This window comes from Pseudoliparis swirei, chromosome 5, assembly GCF_029220125.1.
Source record: "Pseudoliparis swirei isolate HS2019 ecotype Mariana Trench chromosome 5, NWPU_hadal_v1, whole genome shotgun sequence".
In the NCBI taxonomy this organism is placed as follows: domain Eukaryota; kingdom Metazoa; phylum Chordata; class Actinopteri; order Perciformes; family Liparidae; genus Pseudoliparis; species Pseudoliparis swirei.
In genome coordinates this window covers 26,791,608-26,815,197 of record NC_079392.1, presented here as the reverse complement: position 1 = coordinate 26,815,197, position 23,590 = coordinate 26,791,608, and the positions used below count along the sequence as shown (strand labels likewise).

Below are 23,590 nucleotides of genomic sequence, written 5' to 3'. Positions count from 1 at the left end.
AAGGACGAGCTAGCTGCTCGAGATGAGACCTCGTCCCTTGAGGAATTAATCTCTTTAGCCATTCGCTTAGATAATCGCCTTGAGAGGCGTAGGGAGAGAACAGGCAAGCAGAGATTCCTCCCCTTTTCCCAACCCAAGTCACCACGTCCGGCTGGACAGTCTGCACCTCCTAACCCACGCCTGGAGCCTTTTCCTACGGGACCCACTTCCATCAGCCTCCTCATCTCTAAGCCCAGAGGAGCCTATGCAGCTTGGGAGAATGAGGCTCTCACCTGCCGAACGTGAACGCCGCTTCCTCCAGAAGCTCTGCATATACTGTGGCCAGGCTGGCCACATTCGAGCCAACTGTTCCGTCCTGCCAAAGAGCAGGCTCATCAGCCAGGGAGGGCGCTGGTGAGCCATACATCCGTCTCCCTGCCCTCGTTAATCGCCTCCAGTTAAAGGGTACTGTTTCCTGTGCACAAGTTTCCTTCCTCCAAGTCTTAGTAGATTCAGGGGCTGACGAGAACTTTATTGACTCTGATGTTGTTTTCCAGTCAAATCTTCCTCAGAACCCCTTCCCGAGCCCAAGGACATTTTTTCTCTTGATGGTAGACTTCTAGCCCGTGTAACTCACCGTACTGCCCCAGTGTCACTGTTACTCTCAGGTAATCATCATGAGACCATTTCCTTTATCTCATTCCTCACCCTTGCTCCGCTTGTGTTAGGTCTCCTGGCTTAAACTCCACAACCCACACATAGACTGGACCACCTTATCCATCATCAATTGGAGTTTGTTCTGCCACTCTCACTGTTTGCACTCTGCCATACCCACCACTGTTACTTCCAAACCTGTTCCCCCTAAGCCTGTTGACCTCACGTCAGTTCCCTCGGAGTATCATGACCTCCAGGAGGTTTTCAGCAAGGATCGTGCCCTGTCTCTACCACCTCACCGACCTTATGACTGTGGCATTGACTTGCTCCCCGGTGCTCCCTTGCCTTCGAGCAGACTATATAATATCTCCAGGCCTGAAAGGGAAGCCATGGAGACTTATATCACTGACTCTGTTGCTACTGGTCTCATTCGCCCTTCTCGCTCTCCATTGGGGCAGGGTTTTTTTTGTTGCCAAGAAGGATAAGACTCTACGCCCTGTATTGATTTCAGGGCTTGAATGACATCACAGTGAAGAATAAATATCCTCTCCGCTCATAGATTCAGCTTTTGGTTGCTTCCATCAAGCCACCATCTTCTCAAAGTTGGACCTCCGAAATGCCTACCACCTAGTAAGGATAAGGGAGGAGACGAGTGGAAGACTGCATTTAAGACTCCCTGGGACATTTTGAGTATCTTGTTATGCCTTTTGGGTTAACTAACGCCCTGCTGTGTTTCAGGCACTCATTAATGATGTCCTTCGTGATATGCTTAACAGATTTGTCTTTGTTTATCTTGATGATATCCTCATTTTCTCTCGTGACCCCCAAGAACATGTCCAACACACAAGGTTGGTGCTGCAGAGACTGCTAGAAAACAGACTTTATGTGAAGGCTGAGAAGTGTGCATTTCATGTTTCCTCTGTTTCATTCCTGGGTTTTGTGGTCGAGAAGGGGCAGGTCAGAGCCGACCCTGCCAAAGTCATGGCAGTGGCCGAATGGCCCACTCCTACAACGAGAAAGCAACTCCAAAGGTTCCTTGGTTTTGCCAATTTTTACCGCAGGTTTATTCGTGACTATAGTCGAGCAGCCGCCCCACTCACCAAGCTCACCTCAGTTAAAGTTCCCTTTGTGTGGTCATCTGCAGCTGAGGCTGCTTTTGCTAGGTTGAAGTGTTTGTTTTCCTCTGCTCCTGTGTTGTCTCATCCTGATTCTTCAGCTCCTTTCGTAGTCGAAGTGGATGCCTCCGACACTGGTGTCGGGGCAGTCCTCTCCCAGCGCTCAGCCTCCGACCAGAAGTTGCATCCCTGCGCCTTCTTTTCCGCCGGCTCTCCCCGGCAGAAAGGAACTATGATGTGGGCAACCGGGAGCTGCTGGCAGTAGTCTTAGCCCTACAGGAATGGAGGCACTGGCTGGAGGGCACGACTCACCCTTTGTGGTATGGACTGACCACAGAAACTTATCGTATCTCCGTTCTGCTCGTAGGCTCAACTCTCGCCAGGCTCGGTGGGCGCTTTTTCTGGGCCGGTTCAGCTTCACCCTCACCTATCGGCCAGGCTCACGGAACGTCAAGGCGGATGCCCTGTCACGTCAGTTCGCTCCTCCGGTTGAGGAGTCCTCTGTGGGGACCATTCTGCCATCCTCCTGTGTGGTGGGAGCAGCCAGGTGGGAAGTTGAGAGGGTGGTCCAGGAGGCACAAGAGGACCATCCAGCTCCTGAGGATTGTCCACCGGGTCGGATGTTCGTTCCACCGCACGCCAGATCTTCAGTGCTCCAGTGGGGACATGATGCTAAGATAGCTTGCCATCCAGGAGCACTTCGGACTCTAGGCCTCCTCCAGCAACGCTTCTGGTGGCCCTCCATGTCCTCTGACACCAAGGAGTATGTCGCCGCCTGCTCCGTCTGCGCCCGCAGTAAGGCATCCCACCGCGCCCCTGCTGGCCTTCTCCGCCCTCTTCCCATTCCTCATCGGCCTTGGTCTCACATCGCCATGGACTTCGTGACGGGTCTTCCCCCATCGGAGGGTAATACAGTTATCCTGACTATTGTTGACCGCTTTTCCAAGGCCGCACATTTCATTCCCCTGCCTAAATTACCGTCTGCTCTGGAGACTGCTACACTAGTCATCCAGCATGTTTTTAGATTGCATGGCATTCCTCAGGACATTGTGTCAGACAGGGGTCCGCAATTTGCCTCTCGAGTTTGGAAGGCTTTTTGCCAGGCGTTGGGGGCGTCGGCCAGTCTGTCATCAGGTTACCACCCGCAGACCAATGGCCAGACTGAGCGTGCTAATCAGGACCTGGAGGCAGCCCTTCGCTGTGTCTCTTCTCGCCATCCAGTCTCCTGGGCCTCCCACCTGCCTTGGGTTGAATATGCCCACAACTCCCTGGTTTGCTCCGCCACAGGTATGTCTCCATTCATGGCTTCTGTTGGGTTCCAACCCCCTCTCTTTCCCACCCAGGAGAGGGATGTGGCAGTTCCCTCAGTGCAGGGGCATCTTCGGCGTGCCCGCAGAGTCTGGCAGGAAGCCCGGGCAGCTCTCACTCGCACTGCTGCTCGCAACCAAAGACTTGCAGACCGCCATCGCACTCCAGCCCCGGACTACCAGCCCGGCCAGAAGGTCTGGTTGTCCTCCCGTGATCTTCCACTCCAGACTGAGTCCCGCAAACTGGCACCCAGGTACATTGGGCCGTTTGTGATTGAACGGATTATTAATCCCGCTGTGGTTAGGCTCAAGCTGCCTGCTGGCTTGAAGGTCCACCCATCATTCCATGTTTCACTGCTCAAACCAGTTTCCTCCAGTCCTCTGAGTCCTCCGGCCGAGCCCTCCCCCCCGGATTATTGACAATCACCCTGCTTTCACCGTCCAGCGGTTGTTGGATGTGCGTAGGCGAGGCCGGGGGTTCCAGTACTTGGTGGATTGGGAGCGATACGGGCTAGAGGAGCGTTCGTGGATCTCCCGCTCCCTTATTTTGGACCCTGATCTCCTTAGGGACTTTTATATTAGGTACCCGGACAAGCCTGGTAGGACGCCAGGAGGCGTCAGTTGAGGGGGGGTACTGTGATGATTCAGTTTAGTTATGGTTTTGTTGTGTGCCTTTTTGTGTTTTCTTCTGTCTCCTCCTCCTTCTCTGTTTTCCTCTGCAGGCCTGGTGTGTGACAGGGAGTTGGCTGGCTCCTCCCAGCAGCAAGCGAGGCACACCTGTTTCCACTCACCTAATCACCTGTGTATAAAGGCCTAGTCCTCTTGCCACTTCCCTGCCAGATAATTCCTTGTGTTCGACCTTACGGTGTGTCTCGCTGCTATCCTGGGTTTTTGCCTCCTGTCTCTGACGTCTCCATGCCAGCCAGCTTCCTGCCTCCACTGCCTTTTTTCTTTGCCTCTGCTTATCTAAGAATAAACTTTTTGCTTGTGATCATCTCTCTAAGTCTTTTGCTTTGGGGTCCAGTATCTCTAGGCCGTAACAGTATATTTGTTATTACTATCATTATAGGGCTGAGTCAGAGCGGAGAACCTTTTGGTCTTAAACTGTTTATTATCATTATTTAGATTTGTGGTCAGAACAATAAAATGACTGTAGTTGTGGTTCTAAAAGCTTTGAGGCTTCAAACAACGTGGATGTGGTGTGGTGACAAAAAAAAAAAAAAATCACCTGCACCCCCCCCCCCCCCTGTCACCTTTTTCACCCCTCATGAGTTTGCAGGTATGGGCTGTAGCCTACTTGAAACATACTATTGAGAACATATTCGCTGACATGCACGTGATGAACACAGTTTTTATTTTTTATTTTTTTTCCATCGCGGACTTTTTTTTGCCTTAGTCGCTCGGGATTTGTCATAGGCGCTCGGGAAAACGGCGTAGCCGCGCGCCCAAATTTTCTCTATGCAGGGTGCTGAAGAGGTATGTGCTGGAGCAGAAGATGAAGGGCCTATCTTCTTCTGGTCCGACTCCAGCACATACCTCTTCAGGTAGGTCTTGAGGGAGCCCACGGATTTAACGTGGGCCTTCCTCAGCCACATCCTGTAGCTGTGGAGGGACGAAGCCTCGTTACGTGACCACAGGAAACGCCTCACAGTGACAGTTGGATCACGACTCACTCGGTGACTCACCTCTGCACTTCGGCGTTTGAGGACTCGTAGAAGGCCCGGTAGGTGAGTCCGGCGTCGCCGAATCCCAGCAACCGTCCATCCGGCGCTCCCTCCAAGGAGCCGTCCACCGTCCTTCTCTGGCTGACCGCCGTGTCCACCTCGGGGAACAGCCTGGCGTACCTCCACAGAGCATCCTTGCTCTGCATCAGAGCCCCGGTGTTGCAGTCCCCTGCCTGTCTCGCCTTGCTATGGTCAGCCACGATCATGACCGGCCAGCCAGTGGAAGGTCTGCCCCCTGTACTTCCCAAGCTGGATCTCAAAACGGCTGAGAACCAGCTTGGTGTCGGTGCAGTCCCCTCCACCGGCGGCGACCCGATCCCGGGCGTCCTGCATGACGGCCGGTTGATTCTTCGGCCTCCCGAGTGGACGGACTCCCTCCTGCTGACGGCAGAAAGCCTCTGCCTCAGGAGAGGGTCGCAGCATCAGCTGGTTGGAGTCCGTCCACCTGAAGTGTGGTGTAATCCATCTGCTCATGGAGAAGAGACGGGAGGAAGACCGAATGAGAACAGTGGTTACGCAACAGTAATCACAACACATGTAAAATAACTGTTTTTATTTGTCACTCTGTTAATTTGACTGTTAAGCATTAAATTAAAGTAGATATTAAACCAGTAATTATACAGTATAACACGGCAATGATGCACATTGTAGTCCGTCCACTTTAGATATTAAACCAGTAATTATACAGTATAACACGGCAATGATGCACATTGTAGTCCGTCCACTTTAGATATTAAACCAGTAATTATATTGTCCTCCGGTAGACGGGAAAGGGGCGGTTCGTTCAGTTACCTGCTCAGGTAAGAGTTCATACAGTTTCAGAGTGTTTCTTTCCCGTTATCAAGCTCTCTTTGGTGTCCCAGGGAATGTTGCTGCCTGTGCCGCTGGTGTTTTCCCGCTAGTGTCGGACTGAGCGCTGTCCACCTGGAGAATGAGGGAGGTGCTTCACCTTCGCGGGTTTCCACTCAGCAGCCAATCAAAAGCTCACGTTAATTTCACTTTTGGGGAGACCGTCCAATGATGATGTATTGGGCACAGCAATCAGGGGAGACTGAGCCAATCTGAGATGAGGGCAGGCTTCCCTGGGAAGGGCAGAGGAGAACCCAGGGAGGCCTGAAGGGCCCCGCAAGGGCGCAAGGATGACACGCAAATTCGTGAAGCGTTCCTTATTTATTGTTAAATTATCATTTATTTATGATTTGATATTATTGTTGTTGATTTCTTCATATTTGGGTGAAACAGCGCCACCGTGGCCGCTGTGGTAGCTGCCGGTACTGCAGCAGAGCAGACTGCCTGTGACGTCAAGAGGACAGTCCGCTGGAGCTCTGCTTCTCCTGTCCACAGCAAGCAGACTGTATATGTTTAGAAATGCATCACTATGCTGGAGAGCATCGTCCTCACGTTTTACATTCCGTGTTCAAATGTTCAAACTTTCTGTTTCCTCCACCAAACCTCGTCTGTTTCCCTGATGTGTCATGGTAGTGCAGGCACCCCATGTGTGTGTATGTGGACATTTCTAGAAATGTACAAAGTTTTTCTCCCAAATGACAATCATCTTTTCTTTCTCTCAAAGTAAATATGCTAAAGTAAACTTGTATCAACCAATTTCAACCAATGACGCAGTGACCAGGGAGTTGTGAGGAGCCAGTCCTCTGAAACTACGTGTCACGCAACACCCCTCAACCGTCAATCTGTATTGTGGAGAACACAGGGAGAACCCAGGGAGAACACAACACCCCTCAACCGTCAATTAAACCCGGTTTCCTCATATTTATTGTATACATATTTACAAAAAATACATATATACATCTTTTTTTATATCTATATAATAGTAATTGCTATTAACTCTAAAAAATATTGTTTTATATATGTTATATATATATTGGAAAAATAGAAATATTAATATATATATTTATATATATAAATATTTCAATTTTTCCAATTTATATCTAAAACATATTTATGGTAAAACTATGCGTAAACTGTATGTTGTGCAAAGGTTTCTGTGGTCGCTGCTCTTTAACGATTGGCTTGTGGTTGCTATGGGATATGTCCACAGCAACAGTTCTGTGTGGAGCCAACGCCTGTCATTCAGCGAGAAAGATGACGGACACCCGTTTACACCAATCAGCGAGCGAGAAATACAAAGGCGGCCAATGAAAACGCAGCAACGAAAAAAAAGAAAAACAGCCATAGCTGAGTAGAGCGCGCGAGGGGCGGGCTGTAGCAAGTTACCAGAGCCTCTGCGAGACAGCAGCGAAACACACTCATGGTAAGACGAGTATTTAAGTGTACATGTCATTTACAGGCCGGTAACTACGGAGCTGAGCTCCTCGACTCATGGCTCTGAGCTCCCGGTTCACTTACGGGCTGTTTGTTTACCGGAGGGGCGTCTGCCATCTCCTCCAGCGGGAGTAACGGGACGTTAGCTCAGATGCTAACAGCTAACGTGTATGTTGTCTCAGTCCTTCATGGAGCTTTAATATTACTGTGTCTTTTCAAGCTTTAAATACGTGTCATTATATGTGTATTTAAACCGTGTTCAGGTTTGGGGGCAAAGACATAAAACATACTCGGTTAATTGTCATGTTGCAGAAGAGAAATAGATTATTATCTGTATTTATGAACTGGCTTCAACATGTACATAAAGATAAATATACAAAACAGAAAACTAATATGTCTTTAAATACATCACTCAACTATAATATTATTATTATTAAATGACACTGTTTGTTTGGATGAATCTTTGCACTGTTATATTTGTTTTGTTAGTTAATTTTAAATTATTCTATTAAATAAATAACAATATATTCTGCATTTTTACTTATTTATTATTTAATTTTTTGTATATATTTTGTAGTATGAATAAACATTTTGTTTATAAACAAAATAATAATATATCTGTCAAAAGAGGGAACTGATAAGGAATGAACATTATGTAGTTTGATAGTAAATAATATTTAAAAGAATAAGCTGGTAAACAAATATAAAGCCGTGGTGTGTTTCCTATTAGAATATATGCTATTTTAAAAAGGGAACAATAATCATTATTTAGCTTAATACCGTACTGTTTATTTTTATGTGCATTCATTTTGGATTAATGAACAAGTGTCTCCTCCCGACGTCGACCCCTCGGCCTCGGGTCAACCCCTGACCTCCGTGTTCCCTCTGCAGACCCAGCACGAGCAGCCAGTCACTCCTCCGACATGGACAAGTATGAAAAGGTAAAGAAAATCGGCGAGGGCTCGTTTGGCAAGGCCATCCTGGTGAAGTCCAAACAGGATGGGCACCAGTACGTCATCAAGGAGATCGGCATATCCGCGGTAAGCTCCAAGCCTGAACGCCGTGGCGCCGCCGTCAGCCTCTCGCCTCTCGCCTCACGCCTCACGCCGCTCACTCTGTTGACAGATGTCGAGCAAAGAGCGGCAGGAGTCCCGTAAAGAGGTGGCCGTGCTGGCCAACATGAGCCATCCCAACATCGTCCAGTACAAAGAGTCCTTCGAAGGTATCGTTGCATCACATGGCGCTGAGAGACTCGGTCATATTGCACTCACACTCAGTTAGACGTCCTGCTCAAGGGCACATCGACTACGGTGGGGATTGAACCGCCAACCCCCTGATGGATAGACCTGCTCACCTCAGCCTCCTGCTGGACACGAGGTCGATGTGACGGCGTCCTGAACGTCTTCTTTGTCTTTCCTTGAAGAGGGCGGCTGCCTGTACATCGTGATGGACTACTGTGAGGGCGGAGACCTCTTCAAGAAGATCAACTCCCAGAGAGGAGCTCTGTTCCCGGAGGAGAAGGTGAGCGTCGAGGGGGAAGGCGTGCCGCTGCTGCTGCGGCGACGCGTGTCAGGCTGTCATGGAACTGGAAAATGGTTATTTCCAGGCCTGGAAAAGTTCATGAAAAAAAAAGTTAAATCCCAAAAGTTTTGGAAATGTATTATAGTCATATTTTCATTTACGCTGAGTTTGATTAAAAGAATAAACATTTATATAAATATTTATTCTTTTAATCAATTTATTGTCTGATTTGTGTCATTATTTGAAGGTATACTCGTGTGTACACGGAGGTTTCACAACGTGTGTGTGTGTGTGTTGTGTGTCTTCCATCTCCTCCCCAGATCTTGGATTGGTTCGTGCAGATTAGCCTGGCGCTGAAGCACGTGCACGATAGAAAAATCCTCCACAGGGACATCAAATCTCAGGTATTTCCTCCTTCACCCCCCCCCCTCTAGCTCTCACCCCCCCCCCCTTTAGCTCTTCCCCCCCTCCCCCACGCAGCATGTTCGTCTGCATTGACTCTCCGTCGTGTTCCACGCAGAACATCTTCCTGACGAAGGACGGGACCGTGCAGCTCGGAGACTTTGGGATCGCGAGGGTGCTGAACAGGTGTGTGAGGACGTCACCTGGATGGATTCGCCCGTCTCTATTATCACGACTATCACGTTTCTAATATAATATAATATTCTCTGGGTTCTCTCGTCGCTGTCAGCACCGTGGAGCTGGCCAGGACGTGCATCGGCACGCCGTACTACCTGTCGCCGGAGATCTGCGAGAACAAACCGTACAACAACAAAAGGTACCGAGACGTTGTCTTTGTTTGTGAATCAGAAACACGAAGAACTAAAAAATATAAAGTTTCTCTAAAGTCACTAGAGGGGCAACTGACACCCCACAACGTCCTCTCATAACCATGATGATGTAAGAGCGTGTTGTTCTGTGTTATGTGTGTCCTGCCTGTACTAGGTACACACAGACGATCAATAAATATCATTTTTTATTATAAAATACAAATAAATAAGTTATAATTGTTAATAGTTGTTTAAAAAATGTAATACAAATAAATAACCACAAAGAAATAATAATAACATTTAATATGATTGTCTGACTTATGTTTTCTTAGATTGTTTTGTTAAAAAAATCTAAAAATATTTTTAATCTGTAGACTACTGCCAAATAGTCTTATTATTGATTAATAGTCTTATTATTGACATTTTTATTACAATTGCTCATATAACCCTAAATAATAAATATACGGTTAAATGTTATTTCACAAGTTTCAAAAAGGGCCCCATGTATTTTTAAATGCATTATTATTATTATTATTATATTTAATATTAAGCGTCTTTGTGTACTTAGAAAAGCGCTATAGAAGGTCTGAATTATTATTATTATTATTATAATATTTAATATTGATCCTCTGCGTCTCCAGCCAGCCGCTCGGCAGCCGGACGTCGTATTGATTTCCTCTTGAACCTCTGGGAGTCGTTTAATCCACTTCAGTGACAACAGATAAACATTCATCAGCCTCAGCATCCGGGAGCAGTTTCCTCAAGCGGAGGAACGCTTTCATCTTTTCTTCTTGTAGGGAAACACAGCGAGAGAATCAGGGGGAATAATAAATGGAGGAACAGATGTTACTGTGGAGCGACCGCAGCTGATGACTGTATTATTTAAAATGAGGCGTTATGTAACGGTAACGTTTTGGTCAACAGACAAAGTCGTAAAATAAATAAAAGAAGACGAGTTATGGAGGAAAAACAACAACAACAACTTTTAACAAACAAGTCTATAACACACAGTCTGAGCCCGTTGTGTTCCCCTCACTGATAAACAACAACATTACAAGTGGCTGTTGACTCTATGGAGTGAATGTAAACCCCTGAACTTATTCCTGCCTTTTGCCCCTCCCCCCTCCTCCTCTCCCCCCCCCCCCTGCAGTGACATCTGGGCCCTCGGGTGTGTCCTGTATGAAATGTGCACCCTTAAGCATGCTGTAAGTATTCACTGTGTGCTCTGCAGATTTTGTGTATCTTACGCAGCGTTGTGAGGGTTCCTGAACGCCTCATGGTGGTTCCCACGTGTACGTTGACCCTCTGAACCCGTGTTCTTTATTATTATTTATTCTTTGCTCCGTCACTTTTGACCTCGTTTTCACGACGGAATAGAAAATTCCTGCAAGAAGAAACTCGTAGAATACAATTTTTTTAATGAAATATCACAGTTTCAAACCACGTTTTCGCTGCTCTTTCTGCACACGCGATGCGTTCAAGGACCGTCGGGAAAATCCAACGATGTCCGTTTTTCCAGTTTTCTTTCTTAAAACGGTCTTGCCTCGATGGCCGCCTCCTCCCTCACGCTGCGGCCCGTCTGCCTCCTCAGTTCGAGGCGGGCAACATGAAGAACCTGGTGCTGAAGATCATCCGCGGCTCCTACCCGCCCGTGTCGGGCCACTACTCCCCGGAGCTGCGTTCGCTGCTGGCGCTGCTGTTCCGGCGCAGCCCGAGAGAGAGGCCGTCCGTCGGCAGCATCCTGGACAAGCCCTTCCTCTCCGGCAGGATCGAGCGCTTCCTCACGCCACAGGTGGAGCAGCAACAACAACAACAACAACAGTACCAGCGTGGTGACAATAATAACGTGTGTTCTCCACCGATTTCCAGATAATTGCTCTGGAATTCCGCCAAATGTTTCTTCACAAGCTGCCGAAAGCGAGTTTGGTGCAGGAGACAGGTCAGAAAACATGTGTTGTTGTTCTTCTTCTTCTTGTTCTTCTTCTTCTATTTGTTCTTCTTCTTTTCGTTCTTTCTGTCCTTGTTCTAATTCTTCTTGTCCTTGTTCTTCTTTTTTTTCTTGTTCTTGTTCTTCTTGTTGTTTTTTTATCTTGTTCTTCCTCTTCTTCTCATCCTGTATATCTTCTTTCAGGGTTCGTACGGTTATAGAATTTAAAAATGTTTTTTTTCAAGGTCTGGAAAAGTCCTTGGGTGGGAAAAATAAATAAAATCCCAATAGTTTTGGAAAAGTCTCTTTGAAGATGAAACATTCCTTCTGTTTGAGCACGTTGTACTTTCCGTTGAGTTCTGACTTCTTGCTCTTTGTGCGACCAGCCAAGCGTCCGGCCTCCACGCCGCTCGGCCAGAAGGTCACCAAACCCGCCAGCAAGTACGGCGTGCCTCTGACCGCCAGGAAGGCGCCGGCCGCCAGGAGACCGGCCGCCAAGCATAAAGTGGTGAGTAGGCGGTGGGGGTCCCGGTCTGAGCCCCCCCCCTCCCTGTGCTGGTGCGTCGGCAACCCTCTGACCCCCGCTGTCATATGTTGCTTAGGCCCCTCCCCCTGCAGCCCCCCACAGAAGACTGAGTCAAGTGGAGGAAGAGAGGAGAAAACTCGAGGTACAGCAGAGAGCCCTGGTGACTTCACTGTTAGACTCCGCCCCCTTCCTTTCCCTCACCCCACCTGAAGGTGCCCCCCCACCCCCCTCCTATCAGTATGTTGAGCTTTCCCTCCCTCTACGCTTCATCCTCCACCTCTACCTGCTTCTCTGTTAACCGACCGGTCCCTCAAGTTACTTTAGAAGTCTTCTTTTTCTTCTTTTCTTTTTAAAATGAGATGTGTTTGTCTCCTTCAGGACGGCATGAGAAAGAAAAGGATGGAGCTGATTGAAAAGGAAAGGAAACAGAGAGAGCAGGTGGGTGCATTTAAAGAGACAGTACCGACTTTCTGAAGAGTGTTTCCATGAGCTTCCTTAAAGGGCCAGTACCGATGTTCTGTAAATCCCCCTGTATAGTTTCTGATGGACCAGGACGCGGTTGGAAGTGTAACCACAGTTTTTCTTTCAGGCGTTCCTGTTGAGAGAGGATCAAATGAAGAGATATGAAAAAGAAAAGGTAGCTGTTATTTCTCTTTTTTTATGTTTCAAGTCATCACTGTAGAAGAGGGGGGGGGGGTAAATGTTCTCTGTCTGAAACTGAAATGAGGATCTTGAACAGATGAATCGTATAAACCAGGCCAGAGAACAAGGCTGGAAACACGTCCTGAGTTCCAGTGGGGGGAGCAGCCCTGAGAGGAAGGTACTGGATCCAGTTCCCAGGTCTACGCCTCATGGATCCACGCCTCCTTCAGGCTCACGGCCACCTCTCTCTCTTGTAGTGTTTTGCAGGTGGAGGAAAGGGGGCGGGCCCTTCAGCCTGTCCGCCAGGTAAACCCCCGTACGAGCACTACCACGCCGCCCTGGACCACATGGCGCCGCCTCAAGCCCTCGGCGGGGAGGGCGGTCCCGTCCGGTGAGGTCCACATGCACTTCAGATGATTTCTCCGTGTGTCGAATCCCGTTTTAGTTTTTTTAACGGCGCTCTCGTCCTCCTTCCTGAGAAGCGTCCCGGCCGCCGCCGGTCCAGTTCTGCCCAACGGCGCCGCCCGACTCCTGAACTGCGACGTCATCCGGAGGGAGCTGCAGCGGCTTCAGCACGCCTCCAAACCCGCCCACGTCAGCCGGTGAGTCCGGCCACCGCTCCAACGCCTGGACTCACCCCTCTGGACTCACCCCTCTGGACTCGCCCCTCTGGACTCGCCCCTCTGGACTCACCCCTCTGGACTCCCCCCTCTAGACTCGCCCCTCTGGACTCACCCCTCTGGACTCACCCCTCTGGACTCCCCCCTCTAGACTCGCCCCTCTAGACTCACCCCTCTGGACTCGCCCCTCTGGACTCCCCCCTCTAGACTCCCCCCTCTAGACTCGCCCCTCTGGACTCACCCCTCTGGACTCACCCCTCTGGACTCCCCCCTCTAGACTCCCCCCTCTAGACTCGCCCCTCTGGACTCACCCTCTGGACTCACCCCTCTGGACTCACCCTCTGGACTCTCCCTCTGACTCCCTCTGGACTCACCCTCTAGACTCCCCCTCTGGACTCACCCCTCTGGACTCCCCCCTCTGGACTCACCCCTCTAGACTCGCCCCTCTAGACTCCCCCCTCTGGACTCACCCCTCTAGACTCGCCCCTCTGGACTCACCCCTCTAGACTCCCCCCTCTGGACTCACCCCTCTGGACTCACCCCTCTGGACTCACCCCTCTAGACTCACCCTCTGGACTCCCCTCTGGACTCCCTCTGGACTCACCCTCTGGACTCACCCTCTGGACTCACCCTCTGGACTCACCCTCTAGACTCCCCTCTGGACTCCCCCTCTGGACTCACCCTCTAGACTCCCCTCTGGACTCACCCTCTAGACTCCCCTCTGGACTCACCCCTCTGGACTCACCCCTCTAGACTCACCCCTCTGGACTCACCCCTCTGGACTCACCCCTCTGCACTCACCCTCTAGACTCACCCTCTGGACTCACCCTCTGGACTCACCCTCTGGACTCACCCCTCTGGACTCACCCCTCTGGTCTCACCCTCTGACTCCCCTCTGGACTCACCCTCTAGACTCACCCTCTGGACTCACCCTCTGACTCACCCCTCTAGACTCGCCCCTCTAGACTCACCCCTCTGGACTCACCCCTCTGGACTCACCCCTCTGGACTCACCCCTCTAGACTCACCCCTCTGGACTCACCCCTCTGGACTCACCCCTCTAGACTCCCCTCTGGACTCACCCCTCTGGACTCACCCCTCTAGACTCACCCCTCTAGACTCACCCCTCTGGACTCACCCCTCTGGACTCACCCCTCTAGACTCCCCCTCTGGACTCACCCCTCTGGACTCACCCCTCTGGACTCACCCCTCTGGACTCACCCCTCTGGACTCACCCCTCTGGACTCCCCTCTGGACTCACCCTCTGGACTCACCCCTCTGGACTCACCCTCTGGACTCACCCCTCTGGACTCCCCCTCTGGACTCACCCTCTAGACTCGCCCCTCTGGACTCACCTCTAGACTCCCCCCTCTGGACTCACCCCTCTAGACTCCCCTCTGACTCCCCCTCTGGACTCACCCTCTAGACTCCCCTCTGGACTCACCCTCTAGACTCCCCTCTGGACTCCCCTCTGGACTCACCTCTAGACTCCCCTCTGGACTCACCCCTCTAGACTCGCCCCTCTGGACTCACCCCTCTAGACTCCCTCTAGACTCACCCTCTGGACTCACCCTCTGGACTCACCCTCTAGACTCACCTCTGGACTCACCTCTAGACTCCCCTCTGGACTCGCCCCTCTGGACTCGCCCGTCTGGACTCACCCCGCTGGACTCACCCCTCTGGACTCGCCCCTCTGGACTCGCCCCTCTGGACTCACCCCTCTGGACTCACCCCTCTGGACTCACCCCTCTGGACTCTCCCCTCTGGACTCACCCTCTGGACTCACCCTCTGGACTCACCCTCTGGACTCACCCCTCTGGACTCACCCTCTGGACTCCCCTCTGGACTCCCCTCTGGACTCCCCTCTGGACTCGCCCCTCTGGACTCCCCTCTGGACTCGCCCCTCTGGACTCGCCCCTCTGGACTCGCCCCTCTGGACTCGCCCCTCTGGACTCGCCCCTCTGGACTCCCCCCTCTGGACTCACCCCTCTAGACTCGCCCCTCTGGACTCCCCCGTCTAGACTCACCCCTCCGGTCTCTGGTCACCTGTTGACGGTCCGCTCCGTGTTTCAGGTCGCGGGGTCACGCGGCGGCGGCCGGACGGGCTTATCAGGTGGAGGAGTTCTTACAGCGCAAGAGGGAAGCCATGAGCAACAAGGTCCGCGTCGAGGGGCAGCTGGTACGTAGAGGCTCTCTGGAGGTCAGGGAGCCCAAACGCCATCAAGCTCTTCTTCTTGTTCTTGTTCTTGATGTCCTTCTTCTTCTTCAACACTGAATCAAATGGCTCCATGTTGCTCAGCAGGTTTCAGCTCATCTTTTTGGATTGTGGCTTTTAAAGAATGTTTAATTTAGATGTATTAGTTGGATTTACTGTTTCCTCCGGGCCGAGCTCATGCCCGCGAGGCGTTCAGGGGTCTGTCTGTAAACAGGGCGCTCGGCAAAACCCGGCGGCGACCTTCAGAATCCGGACCGGTTCCGTCTGGTGCAGGAGACCCCGAGCCAACGAGGAGGAGCAGGTAGGAGCCCGGGAGGGGAGCCTGAACGCCTCGCAGCCCCACCTCCCCTCGCGGCACGTCCGGCTTTGTTCCCGCCCCCCGCGACATACCCACAATGCACCCCGGCAGCTCAAACCACCGTGCGCTGTTCCATGAGCCATTTGTGACCCGTTTGGTTTTGCCTCCCCGATGACGGCTGCTTCACAACAACAAAACCTTCATTGTTTATTTGTTTTGTCCCATTTCAAATAACCACCTCCATTTTGAGTCGTGTATTGCAACTTGTTGTTGTTGTTGCTTTGAACGGAGCACATGAATACTTGCATCTTCATTGTTGACTGTACAGACATGTTTATTATTGTGGCTGATGAGCAGATGTTGTGCTTTATAAGGGCTTCAGTTAGTGTGTGTGTGTGTGTGTTCAGGAGTACCTGTCCAGATTGAGGCAGATCCGCCTGCAGAACTTCAACGAGCGTCAGCAGATGAAAGCCCGGCTCCGAGGAGAGAAGGTTCGGTTCTTCTCTTCAGACGGAACACTTTGTGTTTTACTCTTCTCTTCCTCCTCTGACATCTGTTCTTCTTCTTCTTCTTCTTCTTCCAGTATGACAGCGATGGTTCCGATAGCCAGGAGAACAGCGAGGAGGCGGAGCTCCGGAGGAAGAAGACCGAGGCTTTAAAAGTGAGTCTGACCGACACATTTAACGACATGCGGCGTTCAAATGATGAAGAAACACGAAGCAGCGAGAACATTGAAGACGAAGCAACAGAGCAGCGTGTTGTCATTGTGCTGGAGCTAAACACCGGCTGTGTGAGCTCCATCACTGAGGGGGTCTGAGAGGTCTGAGGGGTCTGAGAGGTCTGAGGGGTCTGAGGGGGTCTGAGGGGTCTGAGGGGGTCTGAGAGGTCTGAGGGGGTCTGAGGGGGTCTGAGAGGTCTGAGGGGTTTGAGGGGTTTGAGGGGTCTGAGGGGGTCTGAGGGGGTTTGAGGGGTCTGAGAGGTCCGGGTGGTCGATCTAAGCCTGGATGTTTGTAAAGGCTGTCAGCTCGACTCCCTCAGTTCCCCTGGTGGTTGTAACGAGGACTACAGGGTCAGACACCAGCAGGAGGCTTGGATCCAGAACAGAACACCTCGGTGTAGACGCCATCCGCTCTCCTCCTGCTGACCTTCTGTTGACCTCCGTGAAAAGTTAAACCGCCTCGCCGTTGTTCTCGAAGGCCCAGGCCAACGCCCGCGCCGCCGTGCTGAAGGAGCAGCTGGAGAAGAAGAGGAGGGAGGCTCAGGAGAGGGAGCAGAGGGCCTGGGAGGACCACGTGAGCCGAAGCCTCCTTCTGCGCTGCTCTGACCGCCACTCGTCCTCCGGGGGGCGGAGCCTGATCTTGTGTTCTGTGGTAGCTCGCAGCTCGGGGGGTGAAGGTCGGCTCATCATCATCATCATCATCATCAGCAGCAGCTTCGTCTGACGCTCCTCTTCCGGACCCGGCCGCCCCCTCCCCGCCGGCGGCCATCTCCATGACCGCCGCCCTGAAGAACGTGGGAGCGGTCAGTGTCACGACGACCCGGGGAGACGACGGACGCGTTGTTGGATTTATTAACTCGTGTTTTGTGATCGACAGACGACGCCGCTGAAGGAAACGCCTCCGGAGAGCGCCGCGGCGGTCCAGGTGAGTTCACGACCCGGGACCCAGAATCCTCCTCCTCAGGGAGATGACTCCTCTTCCTCACATAGCAGAGCGAGAAGAAGCAGATTCTGAGGCGACTCAACCAGAACCTGAAAGCCCAGAGCGCGGTGGAGCCGGTGGAGCCGGTGGAGCCGCCTCGGTCGGACTCTGACTCGCGCCCCCCATCGAACGGAGACCGTAAGAAGTGGGACGCAGCAGAACCGCCGGTGCTGCCCGCGGCTCAGCAAACCTTCGAGGGAACCGGAGCCTCGACCGGTGAGTGGAGCCGGCCTCGAGGCGTCCGACTCTTCATCCTTCAGCTTCTGTCTCGTTCTGGAGTCTCCGTCTGTTTCTGTGTCAAATATGTGAAATCGATTCATCCACCAGAACCAGAACCAGGAATCGGCTCCTCTGTCACGTCACATGACACGATAACAAAGAGCAGGTTTTAATCCACGATGACATCAGAACAACATGGAGCTCTCTCTAGGATTTAGGATTTTAAATAAGTTTAAAATGACCTAAAATTAAAAATGCTGGTTCTGTTGCAGCATCTTCAACGTGTTTCTCTTGAGGTGGTTCTGTCTCTAACGACAGCACCGCTCGATGGAACTTTACACATCGGTGTTTCTATTTAAAGCTTTTATAAGAGCCTTCCTCCTCCTCCTCCTCCTCTCTCAGCCACCTCGGCGTCTCCAGACGACGGACCTGCCGCCGACCGCAGGAAGTGGGAGGCGGGAGTTCCTCTGGTCCTCTCCGTCGCCCGGCAGACTCTGGAGGAGACGTACCTCGGCACCATCGGTGAGTCCCCGTCGACCCCGACGGAGCCGTGCACGTGGAAAGAAAAGCCGATGCGAGTGTCCCGTCTGTGTGGCGACGCCTCAGAGCTCACGGCGGGGGAGGGGATCCCGATGGCGGCGCTGCAGGAGGCTCACGGGGAGCTGTGGGGGGCGAGTCCCGACGCCCAGGTGCTCCGAGTCCTCTGGGAGGCGGAGCTTCAGCCGCTGGGGGACGGGAGCTCCAGCCCGGGTTGGTCTTCATCGCTCTTCCTCATTTGTGTCTGCGACCTGATGCGGCCGCTTTTAACTTTATTTATAATCCAATCAGATTTGACAAAGTAATAAAACAATGGAGTAGAAACATAAATATAAAAAGATGACGCAGTGAAAAGATGTCGCGATGTTTCCGCAGCAGCCGATGTCGCGCCGCCGCCTGAAGAAGCGCCGTCCGCTCAGCCGGCGCCGCTCGCCTCGGCCCCGAGCCCGGAGGCCCGGCAGCAGAGCGCCGCAGAAACGTCTCCGGGGACGCCGCCGAACCTCGCCGAGGTCCAGGGTGAGCGTCGGTCGGGTCGACGTCATGTGACGTGTCACCAAAGGGGGGCTTGAGGGAGACGGTTCTGACGTGTGTCCGGACCCCCTCCCGGGCTCTGTGCAGACGCGGCCGACGTGGAGTCGTTGGTTCTGGAGGAGACGCCTCGGCGGGCCTCGCGCCCTCCGGCCGCCGTGCAGCCGGCCTGGCAGCAGGAAGCCCCGCCTCCCACGTGACTGACCCTTTCCACTGAGAACGAATCCGAACGAAGGCGTGAAAAGATTTAGGTCACGCTTCAAGACGTTCGTGGAGCTAAGGTGTGTTTCTCTCACAGGCCACCAGAGGGCGCCACGAGACCCGCCGCCCCCACGGAGAGGCCGGCCGACCCGTCCAGTAAGGACTCATGTCCCAGAGTCAGAGACACTTTCTGCGTGGTTATGACCCTTCACCCCCCCCCCCCAGGTGCAGCCCCCCCCGAGGAGCCCCTGTTCAGCCGGCTGCGCTCCCCGGCCCACCGCCGCACCGCCGCCCTGCTGCTGCTGGCGTCCTCGGGGGACGAGTCCTCGTCTCTGGCCTCGCGCTCGCGCTCCGTGTCCCCGCTGCGCTCCAAGCACCGCGCCCTCCTGCTGGGCCTCTCCACGGGCATGTTCGACGCCAACAACCCCCAGGTGAGGGGGGGGGGGTCTTTATTAACGAGGTCTCAGGCACAGACGCAGAGGCCGTTCATCACACTGAGAACCTGCAGAGAGAATCCATCACACTGACTGTCATAACCTTCAGCGGACACACACACACAGACACACACAGAGACACACACACACACACAGAGACACACACACACACACACAGAGACACACACACACACACACAGAGACACAGACACACACACAGAGACACACAGACACACACAGAGACACAGACACACACACACACACAGAGACACAGACACACACACAGAGACACACACACAGAGACACAGACACACACACAGAGACACAGACACACACACAGAGACACACACACACACAGAGACACACACACACACACAGAGACACACACACACACAGAGACACAGACACACACACACACACACAGAGACACAGACACACACACAGAGACACAGACACACACAGAGACACAAACACACACAGAGACACACACACACAGAGACACAGACACACACAGAGACACAGACACACACAGAGCTGCTCAGAATATAAACCTGGTCGGTTTTGTCAGTTTGATTAGTTTCAATATTATAAGTTAAGATTCTTTATTCGTCGCAGAGTGAGAACATTTGCATTAATACAACAGCAAAGTGCACTAATATTAATATATATATATGTATATATATTTATATATATTAATAAACGAGTAATCAAAGGGTTAATCAATATTAAATCAGTGAAGAGTTCACGTTCTCTCATGAAATGTTGACATAATGAACTAATATCAATTTTCAGAGAAGAACTAATAAGAAACGGGAGGTCAAAGGTCACCGTGACCTCACACATCAAGAGTTCATGTGAGTAATTCCAGATGCTGCGGACGTGCTCGCTGCCGGACCTCAGCCGCCTCTTCAGCCGCCGGCCGGGCGCCATGGCGACGGGCGGCGGGGACAACCTGGAGCTGGAGGACCTGGAGGACCTGGAGGACGACGAGCAGTCGGAGGCCGAAGAGTAAGACGAGCAGCAGCCTCCTCTTCCTCTTCCCAGACGAAGGTGTTCTGAGTGTTGATCAGGAATGATTCTTCCTCGCCGGTCCGCAGTGCGTATGAAGACGAAGACCTGCGGGACATCCGGGCCTCCATGGAGCGGCTGCTGCAGGAGGAGGGCGACCTGATGAGGAGGAGCTCCCTGCAGGCCGGAGGAGGCGACTTCAACGGGAACCCTCCAGAGGAGGAGGAGGAGGAAGAGGAGGAAGAGGAGGAGGAAGAGGACGAGGAGGAAGACGACCGGGTGTTGTTCCAGAGGATAGCCGCGGAGATCGAGCAGGACGGCAGCCAGATGGCTGTCGACGATGATGATGAAGAGGATGAAGAGGAATGCTCTAATGGGAGTGGCGGTGAGGAGGAGGAGGAGGAGGCGGGGCTTCTCACCAACGGCGTGGGAGAGCACCTCCAGCTCAACGAGGAGTGGCATTCAGGTACCGACCGTCCGAAGAAGTGAAGGTGATTCACCTTGTGTTGTTTCTGGGACCCTCGTCTTCTTCACTCTTCCTCTGAACCCGGCGCTCCGCAGACGGCAGCGGCGAGGAGCCGGGCGGCGAGGCGGCGCTCCACGACAGCATCTACAGCCGGCTGGAGGAGCTGCGCGTCCACCTGGAGCAGCAGGTGGGCTTCGAGAAGTTCATCGAGGCCTACAACAAGATCAAGGTGCGTGCGACCTCAATGACCTCAATGACCTCCATGACCTCCACAACCTCTACGACCTCCACAACATCAATGACCTCCATGACCTCTACGACCTCCACGACCTCTATGACCTCCACAACTTCAATGACCTCTATGACCTCCACAACCTCTACGACCTCAATGACCTCCACAACCTCTACGGCCTCCACGACCTTCACGTCCTCCATGTGTTCACGGCGTCAGGCTGTAAACAAACCACCTGTTGTTGTTGTTGTCGTCTAGGCGATCCATGAGGACGAAGACGAGAACATCGACCTGGCCTCCAGCTTGGTGCTGAGCATCTTGGGCACCGAGCACCAGCACCTGTACCCCAACATCCTGCACCTGGTGATGGCCGACGGGGCGTACCAAGAGGGTGAGGGGGGGGTGTTCTACCCGCTGGTGCTCCTGGTTCTTCTTCTTCAGATTTATCCTCTCGCTGAAAAATATGATGTTTGTCATATTTTTCTATTTGTTACTGTCATCAGAAAGAGAAACGGAGGAGGTGATGACATGTCAGATCTCTCTCTCTCTCTCATGTGTATTCTCTCTCTCTCTCTCTCTCATGTGTATTCTCTCTCTCTCTCCAGATAACGATGAGTAGCCCTCCTGCTGTGAGCTCTGCATGTCGTCTCTTCTCACCGGAGTGCTTTACTTAAAACACGATGTCACTTCAACGCTCTGCTGACTGTGAATGAAAGAAACGCACGTGTTGTTGTTGTTGTTGAGCATAAACGACGTGTATCTGTTCGGTTTGGACGGTGCGGTGGCATTTTATTTTGGCGGGCAAACATCTGGTCCTCTCAGGTGCTCTCTCCTCCTCTTTGACCACAGATTAACCCCTCACAGCCCCCCCCCCCCATTAACCAGCCCCCCCCCCCCCCCCTTCACGACCAGCTGAACCTCTTTTCTCACGACTCTTTCCACCGACTTCAATGTGAACTTCATTTCCACGTCTCTGGAGTCGGTGGATTTCATTTGACGTGACGTAGCGGAACTGAAGATAATAATAATAAATAGTATTTGATTATAAATAAAATATTGTAAATCTTTATATGAAATAAACACTTTTTTAAGAAGCCGAGGACTTTTTCCTTTCTCCACGTACATGTCACAAAGTTCATCCGTTGTGTCCTCGTACTGACGGGGTGTCACCACAATGGTGTCACCACGTTGGTGTCACCACGCAAGATGGAGTCAGTGGAGGCGTGAAGACGGGGAATGATGAAGGAAGGATCCCATCTGAAGATCCTCTCGAGCTGGTTTTTGCCTCTTTGTGGTGGCTTTGAGTCTCTGTAGTTGCTTTACATTTATTTGTGGGCATTTTTCTAGTTTCTTTGTGTCTCTTTGTCGTGTTATGTTTTTGTTATATTCAAGAGGTGAATGGAGATAACTGTCCCGTCAAAATAAGAGCATGAGGCGCTCTGAGAAATGAGTCTTGACTCTGATGTCATCGCGTGTTGAGCTCTGAACAAACCGTGGTCAGGTCCCTGTTCACATGTTTCCTGTCAGTAATACTTCTTCTTAACGCTCGGTGTGTTCCAGCTCGTCCTGTCGAGTATTTGACTCACGGTGAAGGTTTTAAATAAAGGTAAATAGACATAAAATGAACATTAAATACACACAAGTCACAAAGTGTGAAGGTCCAGGAGACACAACACGACCAAAAGAGATACAACAATTCTCCATAAATTGGAAAGTGACTTCAAAGATGACAAAGAGACACAACGACAACAAGACACGAGACTACAAAGACACACAATGTGACTACAAAGAGACACAATGAGACTACAAAGACACAATGAGACTACAAAGAGACACAATGAGACTACAAAGACACACAATGTGACTACAAAGAGACACAATGTGACTAAAGACACACAATGTGACTACAAAGAGACACAATGAGACTACAAAGAGACACAATGTGACTACAAAGAGACACAATGAGACTAAAGACACACAATGTGACTACAAAGAGACACAATGAGACTACAAAGAGACACAATGAGACTACAAAGAGACACAATGTGACTAAAGACACACAATGTGACTACAAAGAGACACAATGAGACTACAAAGAGACACAATGTGACTACAAAGAGACACAATGAGACTAAAGACACAATGTGACTACAAAGAGACACAATGAGACTACAAAGAGACACAATGTGACTACAAAGAGACACAATGTGACTAAAGACACACAATGTGACTACAAAGAGACACAATGAGACTACAAAGACACACAATGAGACTACAAAGAGACACAATGTGACTACAAAGAGACACAATGTGACTAAAGACACACAATGTGACTACAAAGAGACACAATGAGACTACAAAGACACACAATGAGACTACAAAGAGACACAATGTGACTACAAAGAGACACAATGAGACTACAAAGAGACACAATGAGACTACAAAGACACACAATGTGACTACAAAGAGACACATTGAGACTACAAAGAGACACAATGTGACAACAAAGAGACACAATGAGACTACAAAGACACACAATGTGACTACAAAGAGACACAATGTGACTCCAAAGAGACACAATGAGACTAAAGACACACAATGAGACTACAAAGAGACACAATGAGACTAAAGACACAATGAGACTACAAAGAGACACAATGTGACTACAAAGAGACACAATGAGAC

General features: G+C 51.4%; 1 protein-coding gene across 5 annotated transcripts; it reads left to right on the top strand.

Annotated features, from left to right (window-relative positions):
- The first annotated feature begins 7,010 nt into the window (after positions 1–7,010).
- On the top strand, positions 7,011–22,001 carry nek1 (NIMA-related kinase 1). Of its 5 annotated transcripts, XM_056415046.1 has the most exons (36): positions 7,011–7,051; positions 7,954–8,102; positions 8,188–8,284; positions 8,486–8,583; positions 8,904–8,987; positions 9,104–9,171; positions 9,275–9,361; positions 10,504–10,558; positions 10,945–11,145; positions 11,223–11,292; positions 11,667–11,788; positions 11,883–11,948; positions 12,185–12,244; positions 12,396–12,443; positions 12,546–12,626; positions 12,706–12,839; positions 12,931–13,050; positions 15,141–15,246; positions 15,497–15,583; positions 15,988–16,071; positions 16,164–16,241; positions 16,777–16,872; positions 16,955–17,101; positions 17,176–17,223; positions 17,289–17,496; positions 17,902–18,021; positions 18,106–18,249; positions 18,412–18,552; positions 18,655–18,760; positions 18,863–18,921; positions 18,991–19,196; positions 20,068–20,207; positions 20,297–20,673; positions 20,769–20,902; positions 21,164–21,296; positions 21,511–22,001. In XM_056415046.1, exons 2-36 carry the CDS (start codon positions 7,986–7,988, stop codon positions 21,522–21,524), a joined length of 3,936 nt encoding a protein of 1,311 aa, XP_056271021.1. In that variant the 5' UTR covers positions 7,011–7,051; positions 7,954–7,985; the 3' UTR covers positions 21,525–22,001. The 5 variants fall into 5 exon arrangements, with proteins under 5 accessions (XP_056271021.1, XP_056271022.1, XP_056271023.1 ...); XM_056415047.1 differs by lacking the exon at positions 7,011–7,051 and having other exon boundaries at positions 7,920–8,102; positions 17,292–17,496; XM_056415048.1 differs by lacking the exon at positions 7,011–7,051 and having other exon boundaries at positions 7,920–8,102; positions 18,415–18,552.
- Positions 22,002–23,590: the final 1,589 nt, after the last annotated feature.

What these genes read in the sequence shown, in the direction of transcription:
- nek1 (XM_056415046.1), top strand. Translation starts at nt 7,986, where the DNA reads ATGGACAAGTATGAAAAGGTAAAGAAAATCGGCGAGGGCTCGTTTGGC. An exon ending in GTACAAAGAGTCCTTCGAAG is followed by an intron (nt 8,285 to 8,485) that starts GTATCGTTGCAT and finishes CTTTCCTTGAAG; the next exon opens with AGGGCGGCTGCCTGTACATC. An exon ending in TCGACGCCAACAACCCCCAG is followed by an intron (nt 19,197 to 20,067) that starts GTGAGGGGGGGG and finishes GAGTAATTCCAG; the next exon opens with ATGCTGCGGACGTGCTCGCT.